Genomic DNA, 19773 nt, shown 5'->3' on the forward strand with positions numbered 1-19773 from the left:
AACCTGCCTCACAACCGCAGACCACGTGTAACCACGCCAGCCCAGGACCCTCACATCTGACTTTTTCATCAGCGAGATTGTCTGAGACCAGCCAGCCGGACAGCTGATGAAACTGTCAGTTTGCACAATGGAAGAATTTCTGCACAAACTCTAAGAAACAGTCTCAGGGAAGCTCATCTGCGTGCTCGTTGTCCTCACCAGGGTGTTGACCTGACTGCAGTTTGGCGTCATAACCGATTTCAGTGGGCAAATCCTCACCTTCGTTGGCCACTGGCACACTGGGGAAGTGTGCTCTTCATGAATGAATCACAGGGTTTCAACTGTACCGGGCAGATGGCAGACAGCGTGTATGGTGTCGTGTGGGCGAGTGGTTTGCTGATGTCAACGTTGTAAACAGATCGCCCAAGGTGACGGTGGGGTTATAGTGTTTCAGGATGATAATGCACCTCCCTATGTAGCAAGGATCTGCACACAATTCCTAGAAGCTGAAAATGTCCCTGTTCTAACATGGCCTGCATAATCACCAGACATGTCACCCATTGAGCATGTTTGGGATGCTCTGGATCGACATGTATGACAGCGTGTTCCAATATCCAGCAACTTTGCACTGAAGAGGAGTGGTACAACATTCCATATGCCACAATCAACAGCCTGATCAACTCTATGCAAAGGAGATGTGTCATGCTGCATGAGGCTAATGGTGGTCACACCAGATACTGACTGGTTTTCTGATCCATACCCCTACCTTTTTTTAAAGGTATGTGACCAACAGATGCATATCTGTATTCCCAGTCGTGAAATCCATTGATTAGGGTCTAATGAATTTATTTAAATGGACTGATTTCCTTATATGAACTTTAACTCAGTAAAATCTTTCAAAGTGTTGCATTTTATATTTTTGTTCAGTGTATTTGGATTTCTTTAAAACTGTGTCATTGTTGGAGCTCAGGTGTTTGACGTGATTGTTGGGTGACTAGGTGCATTCTTGTCAAATAAATATGCTTATTCATTCATGATTATGGATCAAAAAAATGTATGGATACAAACTTGTACCACTGATCATGACAATGAGGTGAAACTCCTGGACAACTGTTGTGATTGTCCATTCCATACTGTCAATTTTACTTTGACTTGTCCTGTTTTAGGATATGTTGTTTAACATGACAGCGTATTTCTTATTTGATTGGGTGCAATTTAGGTTAGGCTATTTGATCAAACATTTTATTTCTAGCCTGTAGGCTACAGAAAAGGGCCATATACTACATGATCTGCTGCATGATTTATGATCAATATTTTTTTAACGGATGTCTCCAACAGCACCCTGGAGATGTGCTATTTTGTTCCCCTGTCTTTGACAAAGTGGCCACTGTTTACCGCTGGGTGGCATCAGTGCTTACTTAAAACACCCATATGCCACTGGTTGAGAAAAAAAATCATTTTAGGGGGGCAAAATTGGGTTTTCTGTGTTATTGCATCAGAAAATGCCACCCTCGTTAATCTGCCGTCCTAGGTGACCGCCTAATCCTGCCGAATGAGTGAGCTGTCCGTGAGCAAATGTGTCAGCTAGAGATGAGGTGCACGAAGAGTTTGCGGTGGTTTGTAGTCTTCCATGATGCCTACTTGATGCTAATTAGCATTTTCGAATCGGAGACTAAATAGAGCCGAATATATTGATAAAAGTCACCCTGTCCGAGCGAGATTTACAATTATCAAAAACGTCACGCCAGGGTAAGCCTACATGAAACACAGCCCTTATTTGAAGCGTTTCTAAAATCCACAATGGGTCAAATGAATGGTGGAAAAACGATTGGAACCATTTCCGTGTTTGACCGACAGGTTTTATGGGTATTATGATGCGTCCACTGTGGGGCCCAATTACCATATTGCTTACACTGTCAAATCCTCTCGGATCTCCACAAGCGCATAGGGTGTAGGACTGAGGAGTCCATTTGGTATTGATCCCATGTCTCCTCCCTAACAATGGGAGTCGTTGCCTCAAAAGCGAGAAGGCAGGCAAGCGACAAGTTTAGGTCCAAAATACGCCCTTAGAAACGCATTGGGCTTATTTTGGACAGAGTGAAACCAAATATTGTTCTGTGGTGAAACCTCTCGCATCGCCTCTTCCTCTCTGACACGGCCAAGTTTTGCATCCCATAATGCAATAGGAGGCCGTTGAGATCCAGCAGCTGGTGGTGAGTTTCCAAAGCGCCCAAGAGTCAGTAGCAGGCGGCTGACACATCTCTGAATCCATGTGACATTTTACGAACCTTTAAGCGTAAATGCATCAGATAAATATGCTGCTCAAGTGTCTTGCATATCTCTCTAAAGGCCTGTGAGTGTCTACAAGTACCACATTATTTGTTGTTGGAGGATTCCTCCCCCGTCTGCCGGATCGCACCGAACAGGCAATGACAACGGCCTCAGCAACTCCGCAGCAGATGAGAGACCGGCTGCTGCAGGCCATCGATAGTCATAGCAATGTGAGTAGCTAGCTATCTGGACGAATATTTGCAATCTCATTAAAAAAAAACGATATGCCAATTATCCACTGTTAAACGATAGCTAATCATACACGCTTGTGAGTTGACACCTTGCTTGCTAGTTAGCAAGCTTGCTACGCTAACGTTACCGGGCGTCAGCTAGTAAGTTAGCTAAGTTGCTAGCCTGCCCAACAGGGTAACGTTAATGTTTAGCCAGCTAGTTTTAGCATTGGCCAGCCTCTTAAGCTAGCCAGTCACAACTCTCGCAGGTCAAACTGCGGTTGTTTTCACGTTCACCAATACCATATGTTAACGTTAGTTAACAGGGCAGATGGCGAACTAGCTGCAAACTTAAAAACAAGTTCACTTTTGATACGCTGAAGTAAAGAATGTCCGACGAAATAGCGTTAGCCTAGCTAGTTTACTTCAAGTTGAAACTTAACTTTTCTCCCATTCCTCGCCCGTCATACGTTGTTGCATAACTTAACTAACGTTAGATAGGTGGTAGCTACTAGCTTACTATGTGTTTTTTAAGCAACGCGGGTGTATTTAGTTACATACACTACCCGTTGCTTTCAATTCTAGTATTGGGTTACACAAAAACAGTCAGTGGGAAACCAGAAGATAAATACAATTCCATTTCAACTTACTGTGCGCTGGGGGCAGGAGGATCAATATATCTTGGGGAATTTGAGACAAAATCTAAAAGGTTAGTATTGAAGACTTTTTAGGGTGTCCGATAAAAAAAAAACATTTTGACCAATGGGTAAAATGTTAATTGTGTAGATTAAACTTGTCTCCTATCATAGTGTGACAATACACACAACACTGAACAATAATATAAATGCAGCAATTTAATTTTACTGAATTCATATAAGGAAATCAGTTAATTGAAATAAATTCATTAGGCCCTAATCTATGTATTTCACATTACTTGGAATAAAGATGGGGAGTGGATCAGAAATCCGGTCACCGCCGTTTGCCTTATGCAGCGCAACACACCTCCTTTGCATAGAGTTGATCGGACTGTTGATTGTGTAATGTTGTCCCGCTCATTTTCAATGGCTGTGCGAAATTGCTGGATATTGGCGGGAGCTGGAACACGCTGTCGTACACGTAGATCCAGCGCCTCCCAAACATGCTCAATGGGTGACGTGTCTGGTGAGTATGCAGGCAATACTCACCAGACATGTCACCCATTGAGCATGTGTGGGAAACCTGGGACTTTTCAGCTTCCAGGAATTGTGCACCTTTCCTTGCGACATAGGGCTGTGCATTATCATGCTCGAACTTGAGGTGATGGCGGCGGATGAATGGCACGACAATGGGCCTCAGGATCTTGTCACTGTGTATTGAAATTGCCATCGGTCGTGCCAGGTTTCCTCCAGACATATCGCTTGGCATTCAGGCCAAAGAGTAAAATCTTGGTTTCATCAGACCAGAGAATCTTGTTTCTCATGGTCAGTCCTTTAGGTGCCTTTTGGCAAACTGCAAGCGGGCTGTCTTGTGCCTTTTACTGAGGAGTGGCTTCCATCTGGCCACTGTACCATAAAAGCCTGAAGGTTGTTCTTTTGGAAGGTTCTCCCATCTCCAGAGCAGCTCTGTCAGACTGACGATCGGGTTCTTGGTCACCTCCCTGATCAAGGCTCTTCTCCCCCGATTGCTCAGTTTGGCCGGGTGGCCAGCTCTAGGAAGAGTCTTGGTTGTTCCAAACTTCTTCCATTTAAGAATGATGGAGGCCACTGTGTTCTTGGGGACCTTCAATGCTGCAGAATTGTTTTGGTACCCTTCCCCAGATCTGTGACACAATCCTGTCTCGGAGCTCTACTGACAATTCCTTCGACTTCGTGGCTTGTTTTTTCTCTGACGTGCACTGTCAACTGTGGGACCTTATATAGACACTTGTGTGCCTTTCCAAATCATGTCCAATGAATTCAATTTACCCCAGTTGCTCCAATCAAGTTGTAGAAACATTTCAAGGATGATTAATGGAACAGGATCCACCTGAGCTCAATTTCAATTCTCATAGCAAAGGGTCTGACTACTTATGTAAATAAGGTATTTCTGCCTTTTTATTTATTTTTATAAATTAGCAACAATTTCAAAAAACCTGTTCACTTTGTCCTCTGAACATACAAGTCCTCAACTGGCCGCTTCATTAAATAGTACCCGCTAAAACACCAGTCTCAATGTCAACAGTAAAGAGGCGACTCCGTGGTGCTGGCCTTCGAGGCAGAGTTGCAAAGAAAAAGCCATATCTCAAACTGGCCAATAAAAAGAACAGACACTGGACAGAGGAACTGCAAAAGGGTTTTCTAATTATCAATTATCCTTTTAAAATTATAAACTTGGATTAGTTAACACAACGTGCCATTGGAACACAAGAGTGATGGTTGCTGATATTGGGCCTCTGTACACCTATGAAGATATTCCACAAAAAAGCAGCCGTTTTCAGCTACAATAGTAGCGACCTGGCCAAGATAAAGCAAAGCAGTGCGACACAAACAACACAGTTACACATGGGATAAACAAACGTACAGTCAATAACACAATAGAAAAATCTATATACAGTGTGTGCAAATGTAGTAAGATTAGGGAGGTAAGGCAATAAATAGGCCATAGTGGTGAAATAATTACAATTTAGCATTAACACCAGAGTGATAGATGTGCAAGTAGAGATACTGGGGTGCAAAGAGCAAAAATAAATAACAATATGGGTGTGAGGTAGTTGGGTGGGAAGTGTACAGGTGCAGTGATCGGTAAGCTGCTCTGACAGCTGATGCTTAATGTTAGTGAGGGAGATATGTCTCCAGCTTTAGTGATTTTTGCAGTTCATTCCAGTCATTGGCAGCAGAGAACTGGAAGGAAAGGCGGCCAAAGGAGGAGTAGGCTTTGGGGGTGACAGGTGAAATACACCTGCTGGAGTGAGTGCAACGGGTGGGTGTTGCTATGGTAACCAGTGAGCTGAGATAAGATTGGGCTTTACCTAGCAAAGACTTATAGGTGACCTGGAGCCAGTGGGTTTGGCGACGAATATGAAGCGAGGGCCAGCCAACGAGAGCATACAGGTCGCAGTGGTGGGTAGTATATGGGGCTTTGGTGACAAAAGGGATGGCACTGTGATAGACGGCATCCAATTTGCTGAGTAGAGTGTTGGAGGCTATTTTGTAAATGACATCGCCAAAGTCATGGATCGGTAGGATAGTCAGTTTTACGAGGGTATGTTTGGCAGCATGAGTGAAGGAGGCTTTGTTGCAAAATACGAAGCCGATTCTAGATTTAATTTTGGATTGGAGATGCTTAATGTGAGTCTGGAAGGAGAGTTTACAGTCTAACCAGACACCTAGGTATTTGTAGTTGTCCACATATTCTAAGTCAGAACCGTCCAGAGTAGTGATGCTAGTCGAGCGGGTGGGTGCGGGCAGCATCGGTTGAAGAGCATGCATTTAGTTTTACGAGCATTTTAGAGCAGTTAGAGGCTACGGAAGGAGTGTTGTAATGGTATTGAAGCTCGTCTGGAGGTTTGACATAAAGCAACAGAGGTAAGATGGATATCGATTTGATGCATGACATGTAGTATTTTAGTATATGCTTTTCATGTTATTTAAAATCATACATTTTTCAAAGATTTCTCACAAGTACAAGAACATCTCTGAAATGTCAATGAAGCGCTGAGAATATGCCAAGCTTTATTTTCCAAGACTTTTACATGCAATTGTTTCTTTTTGCGACCCGTGGAAACCACTGACGACGACCACCACAAGAAGAAACCTGAACCTCTGTCCACAGCTCTGCGCTTATTATCGTCTGTATTAGGTTCTCACGTTTTGGAACGTAATAATGAGAAAATCAATGCTTTCACAATGCCTAAAATGCTAGTGGTAGGTACCTTCTCTTTTTTGGGGGGGGGGGGGGGGGCGCACATTAACAGATTTTTCACCTAGTCGGCTCTGGGAATTCGAACCAGGAACCTTTTGTTTACTGGCCTAATGCTCTTAACCGCTAGGCTAAGAGCATTGCCTGGATGAACCCTGCTTAAAGGATGTATAGTCCTAGGCCTATGTTGTAAGTGGGGTTATGGGCCAATTTGAATATATTCCTTTAAGTACACATGTGGAACTGCATAAAAATAACAAATCAAACCATTTTGATCCCAATGTCACAGAAAGACATATATATGAGATCGATCGTACAGTGAGGGAAAAAAGTATTTGATCCCCTGCTGATTTTGTACGTTTGCCCACTGACAAAGAAATGATCAGTCCATAATTTTAATGGTAGGTTTATTTGAACAGTGAGAGACAGAATATCAACAACAAAATCCAGAAAAACGCATGTCAAAAATGTTATAAATTGATTTGCATTTTATTGAGGGAAATAAGTATTTGACCCCCTCTCAATCAGAAAGATTTCTGGCTTCCAGGTGTCTTTCATACAGGTAACGAGCTGAGATTAGGAGCACACTCTTAAAGGGAGTGCTCCTAATCTCAGTTTCTTACCTGTATAAAAGACACCTGTCCACAGAAGCAATCAATCAATCAGATTCCAAACTCTCCACCATGGCCAAGACCAAAGAGCTCTCCAAGGATGTCAGGGACAAGATTGTAGATCTATACAAGGCTGGAATGGGCTACAAGACCATTGCCAAGCAGCTTGGTGAGACGGTGACAACAGTTGGTGCGATTATTCGCAAATGGAAGAAACGCAAAAGAACTGTCAAACTCCCTCGGCCTGGGACTCCATGCAAGATCTCACCTCGTGGAGTTGCAATGATCATGAGAACGGTGAGGAATCAGCCCAGAACTACACAGGAGGATATTGTCAATGATCTCAAGGCAGCTGGGACCATAGTCACCAAGAAAACAATTGGTAACACACTACGCCGTGAAGGACTGAAATCCTGCAGCGTCCGCAAGGTCCCCCTGCTCAAGAAAGCACATATACATGCCCGTCTGAAGTTTGCCAATGAACATCTGAATGATTCAGAGGACAACTGGGTGAAAGTGTTGTGGTCAGATGAGACCAAAATTGAGTTCTTTGGCATCAACTCAACTTGCCGTGTTTGAAGGAGGAGGAATGCTGCCTATGACCCCAAGAAACCATCCCCACCGTCAAACATGGAGGTGGAAACATTATGCTTTGGGGGTGTTTTTCTGCTAAGGGGACAGGACAACTTCACCGCATCAAAGGGACGATGGACGGGGCCATGTACCGTCAAATCTTGGGTGAAAACCTCCTTCCCTCAGCCAGGGTATTGAAAATGGGTCATGGATGGGTATTCCAGCATGACAATGACCCAAAACACACTGCCAAGGCAACAAAGGAGTGGCTCAAGAAAAAGCACATTGGCTAGTCCACTCCAGGACCTTAGTCTCCAGACCTTAATCCCATAGAAAAACTGTGGAGGGAGCTGAAGGTTCGAGTTGCCAAACGTCAGCCTCGAAACCTTAATGACTTGAAGAAGATCTGCAAAGAGGAGTGGGACAAAATCCCTCCTGAGATGCGTGCAAACCTGGTGGCCAACTACAAGAAACATCTGACCTCTGTGATTGCCAACAAGGGTTTTGCCACCAAGTACTAAGTCATGTTTTGCAGAGGGGTCAAATACTTATTTCCCTCATTAAAATGCAAATCAATTTATAACATTTTTGACATGTGTTTTTCTGGATTTTTTTGTTGATATTCTGTCTCTCACTGTTCAAATAAACCTACCATTAAAATTACAGACTGATCATTTCTTTGTCAGTGGGCAAACGTACAAAATCAGCAGGGGATCAAATACTTTTTTCCCTCACTGTATACCGTGGTTTTTGGAAATGCCCACAGGATGGTATTTCTGTACCGTTCAAACCTATTTATTTGAAGTTTTTCAATAAATGTTCATATTTGTAGCTACGTAAGTAAATACCTGCAGCCAACTTGTGCAATACATTAGGAGATAAAGCAGTTTGCGCTCTTTCACCGGCCACATTATTTAACATTAAGAAGCGTACCGTAGTTCTCCAGAACAGTTAAGCCAGCAAATTTCTTGTGCCCATTTTATGAAGCAATTTTATCCAATAATGTATTTCTGTATATTTTTGCTTTAGGACATTTATATAAACATTTATAAATACATTTAGTTCAGCTGGAAAGTTGTAAGCTTTCAAAGTTTTGAATAGAAAAGGCCATTCAAGACTGTCTAAAGCCTTTTCTGCATCAACAGCCATTATTGATATGTCTTGTTTTTTTGTGTATGGTATTAAACTGAAACATGTATTTGTTTGAGTGTCTAATTTTAGTAAACCCTGTATGTATCAAGTCTAAGACTTTGACCATTCTATTGCTTATGAGCGTAGTTATTATTGTATTGTCACAGGGTGTCCTATTCACTGTTTCTTATGGATACCGATACCTAAGTTTTATATATGCAACAAGCTACTGTCCATGGCTGGCTAGCTAGCTAGCTAACCTGTTTTAAACCAGTGGTCACCAACTGGGTGATCGACTGGTCGATCTCCAAGTCATTCCTTGTGGAGCACCAAACATTTCTGTAAAAAACCCAACGATAAAGCCTTACGTTCCTATTTTTGTCATTTGTTTCACGCTGTGGGTGGTATTTGCACTTGATTCAGAAGCCCCAGTGCCATGAAGGCAAAGTCTTCCCATTTTTGAACCATTTCATGTGTCTGAAGGTAGAACTCCACCTACCCGGCAGGCCCAGAGGTAAAATCAAGTGCACCTTTAGGCCTATCGCTGGCCAATCAGCTCAGATCACCATGTCTGCAGTTTGTTTGAGCCATAGACTCTAGAAAGAAGACTAGAGCATACAGCAAAGTTGATAGTGAGATTTCAAAGCTTTTAAAACCATGACTAGAGCGAATCAACAAATACAGTATGGTTTTGAGTGAGCTCATGTTTAAATTGTTATTCAGCACTGTCAACACTTTGTGCATTTTTAGTATTGAAAAAGTATTGAACATTCGCTCTACTTCCACTCACTCTACAACCAGCACTGCAGCTGTAATGATTGAGTAGCAAAGTGTTTCGGTAAGCTTGCGTTATTATTAACGGCTTGTGTCATTTAATATCGCGGGATATTTCACTTTCTCTGGTCATAGGAGTAACAACATGAATTGGTGTATGATGCAGATATGAGGTTCGCCGTTAGCTGGAATACGATGTCCCCTTTCCTCAGCGGGAGGGAGCGCGGCAGGACGGTGAGGCAGCCTTGCTGCTGTGCTCTCTCCCCCCTCTGACCATCAGATGAAGGCCATCAGTCCAGTACAATTTTAAAATGCTAATTATTATGCTCAGCTGTGCAAATGATCTGTTACCAGTTTGATTATGTACCTCAAATTCGTTAATATAATTTTAAAATGGTCTGAGAACAACATTGGAAGGTCAATTCAAGCATAGCCAATATACACTGATAATGTATTGCGCCTGTACCCTACTGCCCAAACCTCATTGCTACAAAACTGTTTTTTTTAATAGGTTCATGTTGCACAGGCTTATGTTTAAGTCATGTTTGAAAAATACATCTCAGCTTGCGTTTTGACTCTGATCTTGACTCAAAAGTTTGGTGAGCACTGTTTTTAAATAATTGCTAGACTGCTTGTTAGACAGTTAATAGCCAGCATAGCGTTTAGCTCTAGCAAGGTAGTAGGCCAGCCAGCAAGCCAACCGTTGATAACTTAGCTGTTACTTCTAACTAGCTTAGTAACTCTGTGCTGAAAATCTGTGTTCTGATCATCCCTTTTGCTCCTTCCAGCAGATTCACAATATGGTGGCAGTATTAGAAGTTATCACATACTTGGAGAAATTCCCTATCACCAAAGAAGCACTTGAGGTAAGACCCAAAGATTTTTAAGTGCTTTAATTGTTGCCTGTGACAACGATTTTGGTATTCTTAAAAGGATCATTTGGGATTTTGGCAACTTAGCCCTTTTTATCTATTTTGCTAGTATTGGCTTGTTTTTTTTGCTAGCTCCAACTTCCTTCATACTGGACACATAGACATAGAAATGGGATCCACAAGTTCATCTGACTCTGGGCCTCATTGACAAAATCCAAAAGTATCCCTTTAACAACTTTTTATTTGAATTACCAATTTAGGAAACCCGATTGGGGAAACTGATCAATGACGTGAGGAAGGAGACCAAGGATAAAGACCTTGCCAAGCGTGCCAAGAAGCTTTTGCGGAGCTGGCAGAAATTGATCGACCCAGGGCAAAATGAGACTCCATCGCGGGGGGCAGTAAGTGTCTCGGGCTCTGCCAATGGCAGTGCCCACCCCTGTCGGACTCACGTTCCACCCACTGACGTAACCCTGGCAGGCAAAGGTGTCCAAGAGGTCAAAACCAGAAATGACGTCCACAACACCTACTCGCCCAAAGCGGAGAAGTCAAGCAGCAGGAAGCGTAGAGGGGAGCAAAAGGACAGTGTGCACTTACCGGCCAAAACCTCCAAGATGTCCCCCAACGAGCAGATGCACAACTCCACTCCGCCACCTCCCACAAATGGGATTGCAGGTAACCCCGAGGCTCCCCAAGACCTAGAGGCTACCCCTTCGCCGGACAGGGCCCGGACAGAGCACATTGAGAATGAAAAACACAGTAGAATCCCTGTCAATGCTGTCAAACCTCACCCCAGCTCCCCGGGCCTTGCCAAACTACCTAGCACTTCCTCTTTACTCAAGACTGCTGTGTTGCAGCAGCAAGCAAGGCTGGACGAAGGAGGGGGGCAGTATCTGACCAAAAGCCTCCGCTGCCTCTCAAGTCCACGGACTATGAAGCAAGAGACTATGTCCAAGCACTCTTCAACATATGCACCAAAAGGGACTATCCCAAGCCCAGCTCGGAGTCCTCGCTTGCCTTCGTCCCAGCCTTTAATGTCCCCAGCCCAAGTGTCTCATGTGAATGGGCCGCCACCCCCTGCACATAGGGCCTCACTGCACTGGCCTGGCTCCTCAGAGGCCACCACCAATCCCCCACACAGCACTGCAACACTGGAACCTCCGCCTGTCTTCCTTCCCACCACCCATCCCGCCCCACAAAACTCTGAGAGCGCAGAACTCCACAGACCCACCCCCTCCTCCTCTGTAGTGGTGGTCAAGGCTGAGGCAGACGTCTCTGCCTCCAGCTCGGACCGCAAAAAGAGGAAGAAGTACAGGTCCAGGGACTACTCTGTCAACCTGCAGGGGCAGGACACGGAGGACAAAACAAAGCCTGTGCGGTTAAAAGAACGCAGGCTAACATTTGACCCTGTGACTGGACAGATCAAGTCCATGGTACATAAAGAACCCTGTCAGGTGGAGGAACCCCCAATGCCACCTCCCCCTGAGCCCCAGCAGAGAACTGATCTGCATCCGCAGCAGCCTCCCGCTCCCACCCCCAGCCCCTTCCAACAGACTAACTGGAAAGAGCTGTCCCGAAACGAGATCATCCAGTCCTACCTAAACCTTCAGAGCAACGTGCTCACATCCTCGAGGGTCCAGGCCCCCGGCGCGCACTTTTTCATGTCAGAATACCTGAAACGGGAGGAGAGCGATCTCAGGGAGGCGAGGCGAGGAGTCCACGTCTTGCAGCTGGACAGCTCGGTAACGGACACACCTGGAGTTAGCCGGGAGGTGACCGACAAGGACCTCCACAGAGTACATACGGAGCACTGGCAAGGGGTAAATGGTTGTTATGACACCAAGGGCACTTGGTACGACTGGACGGAGTGTATATCGTTGGACCCACATGGGGACGAGAGCAAACTGAACATCCTGCCATATATTTGCCTAGACTGAGATGGGGTGTCTGTCCCAAGTTTGTCAAAGGGCTGTTTCAGTTCTGTTTTTCAAAAATAAAAAGTTGCAGGAAAGATGTGCCCGTTTGCAGAGTGCTGCTACTAACAATTAATTGCAAACTAGGGTTCTAGTGTAGGGTTGGCTGGAGTGTAGCTTTCCAGTTACGTGCTCAGAGGGTGTTGAAAGCGTTCATCTAGCACAGTTCAAGCCGAACGTGTCCAGCGAGTGGAATACTGACACCTATTTGGGAGTTACAAGAAGCTTTATGTGACATATACAAAAATAAATTATACAATTTCTTATCATGTATGCATCTATTTATTTGACCTTTTCAGTTTTTTTGGGAGGTTTATGGAACGATGTACAAAACCTGTAGAGCTTTTCTGTTTGCATCACATACTGTTGACCTGTTCTGCAATGCAAAAGAGGCATAACATTGTTTTACACATTCTTTTGTTTTTGGTTGGCCGATACATGTTAGCGATCCAACGTTCCATACTCCACCCATCATCTTCTCTCCTCACCACTCTGATGTACACATGCCATCATGTGTTTCTTCCCGGAGGAAGTTCAACAGAAATGTGCCTCCTTTTGTTCAATCAACAAAGTATTTTCAGACGTCTTTTGTTTTTCCATTTACTTATCCCCCAACAATCCTCACCCAGGCAGAAAATGTTGAAACAGAGGGTACTAATACAACTGTGAGGACAAGAAAATAAGTAATTGTTTGTATGCTGGAACTATACTTGTTAACATTCCTTTAGCTATCGTTTTGGCTTATGAAATTTAATCAGGAGACTTTCAAAGTTGAACAGCCTTAATGAATATACAGAAATGAGACCTTTCTATTTAGTTTGCAGAGGCAGGCATCTTCTGTAATTTCGTCATTTACATTAAGGTATATGTAGATACAAACAAAACACCTGCAAGGTCCACATTTTTGACAGTCTCAATTTCCCTCCAATCTTTCAAGGGTTTGTATTGCAGGAATGTTCTACTCATTGAGAAGCGTGCGTGATGGTTAATGAACAAGTGTCGTTTCTTTTGCTATTTTGTTGAAAACTACAAACTTGGAGAGAGCGCCTTAACGTTTTCCATGTGACAATTCAGAGAAGTAGTTTATTTTTTATTTTTGTTATTCTCATCTTGCATTGCCACGGTTCTCCACATATGGCATGACTTCAGATGGGGTAAGGTCAGACTGTGCGCCGCTACATTCATCCCTACCAATGTGCCTTTTTGATGTCAAATCTGGATTTGCTTTCGCATAACACTCCTGTCCTTGGAACTAGGTTTGTGTGTGGCAATTCCATGTCCGATGATGCTGGATTATGCACCATCTTTTTTTTCCTGAGCAATGGTCCTTAGTGAACACTGATCCAGAATGGGTAAATTGCAGACAATGAGGCATCACTCAAACACAGCTCGCAATAAAGAAATGCTAAAGATTGATTGTGGATCTGGTCAGTTTGACTGGGACATCTTTATTTGTTCAGTGTTTAACATCTCATTTGTTTGAAAAATAAAGTGATCTAAACCCTATGCACAGTTTTCTCATTTGCGATAAGACTTCATTCTTACGCAATATAAACCCAGATGTTTTTGTATTGTATTCATGATGGGGTTATTAACAGGTCAATGTTGGCTTTAATATTGTACATACAATGATGTATGTCTACAGTATGTAGGTACATTACTCCTTTGGTTTCCATTGTGTGTTCTCAGTGAATCCTCATGGGGGAGCACTTGGTCCAAAATTCGGTATAGCTGCAGTTCAAATGCAGTACACTAGTTATTCTGCAATTACTGTGTCCAAAATACCTCAGTCAACTGCAGTTTCAAAATGGCAATCTTTTTTTGTAAGAATTGCTTTGTATCTTTGAATTGCAAAGGGGTGTCTTTCACTTGAGTGGTTCTCTCTTCATTGTTATGACAAACCGCAACAACTATGAACACACTTTTTCCCTCCTGATAAGATAACCAAGTCTACATGCATTTCAGAACATCTCAGTGCGGAACCCTTCCCATCAACACATGACTAAGCTGCTCAGTGCACTTTTACCTCACCTGGGGCCTCATTTATGAATGTTGCGTATGTACAAAATATACCCCAAAACGTGCGCCAGTTTTCCTAAGAAAGTTGGCATTTATAAAAACACCTTGGTGGGAGAATCTCAATTGCATACTCCTTTAATGGGCGTGAAATTGTAAGATATTAGTTGTTAGACATTACTGCACTGTTGGAGCTAGCAACACAATTTCACTAACATCTGCTAAACATGTGTATGTGACCAATACAATTTTATTTTATTTTATTTAAAACCCATAGCTGAATGGCTTCAGACTGAGCATTTCTCACTGGAAATTGCTGCTGACTTTGAACATAGCTTAGGGTTAGGGTATTTAATTAATGTCAGACTTTCCTATGTCACTATTCCCAACCTCTTATAAATAAACCATTTTAAAGGTGATATAACTTGTTTAATTATTATAGGGCTGTGAAACTCATAGCCGAATGACTTCAGACTGAGCATTTCTCACCATTTATTTACGGAGAGCAATTTCCGTTTTATAACCGGTAATGTGAAGTGAAGTGAAGCCTTGTATTAAATGTATTATAAATAAAATTGCGTAATGTAGGCTCAACAAAATATGAAATGCGTTATGAAGAAAATTGTGTAGGCCTACTGTTGCAAAAATGTGTGACTTTCCACACAAATTAAGCCACACAAAAATGCATGAAATCTACTGAAATACTTTTATTTTTTTTGTAAATTATTTTTCAAAATTACCCCTCAATTTCACGATATCCAATTGGTAGTTACGGTCTTGTCCCATCGCTGCAACTCCTGTATGGAGAGGTGAAGGTTGAGAGCCATGCGTCCTCAGAAACATGACCCTGCCAAGCCGCACTGCTTCTTGACACACTGCTCTCTTAACCCCGAAGTCAGCCGCACCAATGTGTCGGAGGAAACACTGTCCAACTGGCAACGTGTCAGCGTGCATGCACCCGGCCTGCACGGGAGTCGCTACAGCGATGGGACAAGGACATCCCGGCCGGCCAAAACCTCCCCTAACCTGGATGACGCTGGGCCAATTGTGCGCCGGCTCACGGGTCTCCCGGTCACAGCCGGCTGTGACACAGCCCAGGATCGAACCCGGATCTTTAGTCAATCAAATATATTTATAAAGCCCTTTTTACATCAGCAGATGTCACAAAGTGCTATACAGAAACTCAGCCTACAACCCAAATAGCAAGCAATGCAGATGTAGAAGCACGGTGTCTAGGAAAAACTCCCTAGAAAGGCAGGAACCCAGGAAGAAACTGGGTTGCCAGTCCTCTCCTGGCTGTGCCGGGTGGAGATTATAAGAGTACATGGCCATTTAAGGCCAGATTGTTCAAGATATTCAAATGTTCATAGATGACCAGCAGGGTCAAATAATAATCAGTAGTTGTAAAGGATGCAACAGGTCAGCACCTCAGGAGTAAACGTCAGTTGGCTTTCCATAGCCGAGCATTCAGAGGTCGAGACAGCAGGTGCGGTAGAGATCAGGGTCAGGGTTCCCTAGCAGCAGACAGAACAGTTGCAACTTAAGCAGCAGAATGACCAGTTGGACTGGGGACAGGCAAGGGTCATCAGGCCAGGTAGTCCTGCGGCATGATCCTAGGGCTCAGGTCTTCTGGGAGGGGAATGAGAGAGGGAGAGGAAGAAAATTAGAGGGAGCATACTGTAATTTACACAGGACACCAGATATAACAGACTGACCCTAGCCCCCTGGCACAAAGATAATTGCAGCATAGATACTGGAGACGGGGTGGGTCGAGGGACCCTGTGGCCCCGTCCGATGATACTCCTGGACAGGGACAATCAGGAAGGATATAACCCCACCCACTATACCAAAGCACAGCCCCCACACCACTAGAGGGATATCAACAGACCAACAACTTATTACCCTGAGACAAGGCTGAGAATAGCCCATGAAGATCTCCTCCACCGCACAAGCCTGAGGGAGCAGAACCGGACAGGAAGATCACGTCTGTGACTCAACCCACTCAAGTGACGTACCCCTCATAGGGATGGCATGGAAGAGCACTAGTAAGCCAGTGACTCAGCCCCTGTAATAGGGTCAGAGGCAGAGAATCCCAGTGGAGAGAGGGGAGCCGGCCAGGCAGAGACAGCAAGGGCGGTTCGTCGCTCCCGTGCCTTGCCGTTCATAGGTAGGAACAAGCCAATGTAATGCTTTGTTGGTTAGCAGTAAAACCTTGAAATGTTTTTATTTTATTTATTTTTATTTCACCTTTATTTAACCAGGTAGGCCCATTGAGAACAATTTCTCCTTTACAACTGCAACCTGGCCAAGATAAAGCAAAGCAGTGCAACACAAACAACACAGTTACACATGGAATAAACAAACATACAGTCAATAACAATAGAAAAGTCTATATACAGTGTGTGCAAATGAGGTAAGATAAGGGAGGTAAGGCAATAAATAGGCCATAGTGGTGAAATAATTACAATTTAGCAATTAAACACTGGAGTGAAAGATGTGCAGACGATGAATGTGTAAGTAGAGATACTGGGGTGCAAAGGAGGGAAAAAAACAACAGTATGAGGATGAGGTAGTTGGATGGCCGATATACAGACGGGCTATGTACAGGTGCAGTGATCTGTGAGCTGCTCTGAGTGCTGGTGCTTAAAGCTAGTGAGGGAGATATGAGTCTCCAGTGATTTTTGCAATTCGTTCCAGTCATTAGCAGCAGAAAACTGGAAGGAAAGGAGGCCAAAGTAGGAATTGGCTTTGGGGGTGACCAGAGAGATATACCTGCTGGAGCGCATGCTAAATGGATGGCACTGTGACAGACTGCATCCAATTTGCTGAGTAGAGTGTTGGAGGCTATTTTGTAAATGACATCGCCGAAGTCAAGGATCAGTAGGTAGGATAGTCAGTTTTACGAGGGTGTGTTTGGCAGCATGAGTGAAGGATGCTTTGTTGTGAAATAGGAAGCTGATTCTAGATTTCATTTTGGACTGGAGATGCTTAATGTGAGTCTGGAAGGAGAGTTTACAATCTAACCAGACACCTAGGTATTTGTAGTTGTTCACATATTCTAGGTCAGAACCGTCCAGTGTAGTGATGCTAGACGGGCGGTCAGGTGCGGGCAGCGATCGGTTGAAGAGCATGCATTTAGTTTTACTTGCATTTAAGTGCAGTTGGAGGCTACGGAAGGAGAGTTGTAATGGCATTGAAGCTCGTCTGGAGGTTAGTTAACACAGTGTCCAAAGAAGGGCCAGAAGTATACAGAATGGTGTTGTCTGCGTAGAGGTGGATCAGAAAATCACCAGCAGCAAGATGTATATCATTGATGTATACAGAGAAAAAAGCCAGTCGATGTGGTGTTTGAGTCGAAAGCCTTGGCCAGGTCGATGAATACAGCTGCACAGTATTGTCTCTTATCAATGACGGTTATGATATCGTTTAGGAACTTGAGCGTGGCTGAGGTGCACCCGTGACCAGCTCGGAAACCAGATTGCATAGCGGAGAAGTTACGGTGGGATTCAAAATAGTCAGTGATCTGTTTGTTAACTTGGCTTTCGAAGACCTTAGAAAGGCAGGGTAGGATAGATATAGGTCTGTAACAGTTTGGGTCTAGTCTCTCCCCCTTTGAAGAGGCTTTCCAATCTTTGGGGATCTCAGACGATACGAAAGAGAGGGTGAACAGACTAGTAATAGGGGTTGCAACAATTGCGGCGGTTAATTTTAGAAAGAGAGGGTCCAGATTGTCTAGCCCGGCTGATTTGTAGGGGTCCAGATTTTGCCACCTTTTCAGAACATCGGCTATCTGGATTTGGGTGAAGGAGAAATGGGGGAGGCTTGGGCAAGTTGCTGTGGGGGGTGCAGGGGTGTTGACCGGGGTAGGGGTAGCCAGGTGGAAAGCATGGCCAGCCATAGAAAAATGCTTATTGAAATTCTCGATTATCGTGGATTTATCGGTGGTGACAGTGTTTCCTAGCCTCAGTGCAGTGGGCAGCTGGGAGGAGGTGCTCTTATTCTCCATGGACTTTAAAGTGTTCCAGAACTTTTGGGAGTTTGTGCTACAGGATGCAAATTTCTGTTTGAAAAAGCTAGCCTTTGCTTTCCTAACTGCCTGTGTATATTGGTTCCTAACTTCCCTGAAAAGTTGCATATCGCGGGGGCTATTCGATGCTAATGCAGTACACCACAGGATGTTTTTGTGCTGGTCAAGGGCAGTCAGGTCTGGAGTGAACCAAGGGCTATATCTGTTCCTGGTTCTACATTTTTTTGAATGGGGCATGCTTATTTAAGATGATGAGGGAAGCACTTTTAAAGAATAACCAGGCATCTTCTACTGGTGGGATGAGGTCAATATCCTTCCAGGATACCCGGGCCAGGTCGATTAGAAAGGCCTGCTCGCTGAAGTGTTTTAGGGAGCATTTGACAGTGATGAGGGGTGGTCGTTTGACCGCAAACCCATTACGGACACAGGAAATGAGGCAGTGATCACTGAGATCCTGGTTGAAGACAGCAGAGGTGTATTTGGAGGGCAGGTTAGTTAGGATGATATCTATGAGGGTGCCCGTGTTTACGGATTTTGGGTTGTACTGGTAGGTTCATTGATCATTTGTGTGAGATTGAGGGCATCTAGCTTAGATTGTAGGATGGCCGGGGTGTTAAGCATGTCCCAGTTTAGGTCACCTAACAGTACGAGCTCTGACGATAGATGGGGGGCAATCAATTTACATATGGTGTCCAGGGCACAGCTGGGGGCAGAAGGTGGTCTATAGCAAGCGGCAATGGTGAGAGACATTATTTTTAAAAGTAGAAATTGTTTGAGCACAGACCTGGATAGTATGACAGAACTCTGCAGGCTAACTCCGCCACTTTTGGCAGTTCTATCTTGTCGGAAAATGTTATAGTTAGGGATGGAAATTTCAGGGGTTTTGGTGGCCTTCCTAAGCAAGGATTCAGACACGGCTAAGACATCTGGGTTGGCAGAGTGTGCTAAAGCAGTGTATAAAACAAACTTACGGAGGAGGCTTCTAATGTTAACATGCATGAAACCAAGGCTTTTACGGTTACAGAAGTCAACAAATGAGAGCACCTGGGGAATGGAAGTGGAGCTAGGCACTGCAGGGCCTGGATTAACCTCTACATCACCAGAGGAACAGAGGAGTAGGAGGATAAGGGTACGACTAAAGGCTATAAGAACTTGTCGTCTAGTGCGTTCGGAACAGAGTAAAAGGAGCAGGTTTCTGGGCACAGAAGAATGGATTCAAGGCATAATGTACAGATAAGGGTATGGTAGGATGTGAATACAGTGGAGGTAAACCTAGGCATTGAGTGATGGTGAGAGAGGTATTGTCTCTAGAGACACCATTTAAACCAGGTGAGGTCACCGCATGTGTGGGAGATGGAACAAAAGGGTTAGCTAAGGCATATTGAGCAGGGCTGGAGGCTCTACAGTGAAATAAGACAATCACTAACCAAAACAGCAATG

The 19773-nt window shown here is 44.1% G+C and overlaps 1 protein-coding gene across 3 annotated transcripts; it reads left to right on the forward strand.

Moving 5' to 3' along the window:
* The first annotated feature begins 1877 nt into the window (after positions 1–1877).
* Positions 1878–12554, forward strand: crsp7 (cofactor required for Sp1 transcriptional activation, subunit 7). Of its 3 annotated transcripts, none has more exons than XM_071362054.1 (4): positions 1878–2192; positions 2329–2480; positions 10234–10311; positions 10578–12554. In XM_071362054.1, exons 2-4 carry the CDS (start codon positions 2409–2411, stop codon positions 12252–12254), a joined length of 1827 nt encoding a protein of 608 aa, XP_071218155.1. In that variant the 5' UTR covers positions 1878–2192; positions 2329–2408; the 3' UTR covers positions 12255–12554. The 3 variants fall into 3 exon arrangements, with proteins under 3 accessions (XP_071218155.1, XP_071218156.1, XP_071218157.1); XM_071362055.1 differs by having other exon boundaries at positions 10237–10311; XM_071362056.1 differs by lacking the exon at positions 1878–2192 and having other exon boundaries at positions 2195–2480; positions 10237–10311.
* The last annotated feature ends 7219 nt before the right edge of the window (positions 12555–19773 follow it).

Source organism: Salvelinus alpinus, chromosome 23, assembly GCF_045679555.1.
Source record: "Salvelinus alpinus chromosome 23, SLU_Salpinus.1, whole genome shotgun sequence".
Taxonomy (NCBI): Eukaryota; Metazoa; Chordata; class Actinopteri; order Salmoniformes; family Salmonidae; genus Salvelinus; species Salvelinus alpinus.

Coding starts and splice junctions, on each gene's coding strand:
- crsp7 (XM_071362054.1), top strand. CDS start 2,409: ATGACAACGGCCTCAGCAACTCCGCAGCAGATGAGAGACCGGCTGCTG. Junction 2,481..10,233: donor CCATCGATAGTCATAGCAAT/GTGAGTAGCTAG, acceptor TGCTCCTTCCAG/CAGATTCACAATATGGTGGC. Junction 10,312..10,577: donor TCACCAAAGAAGCACTTGAG/GTAAGACCCAAA, acceptor TTACCAATTTAG/GAAACCCGATTGGGGAAACT.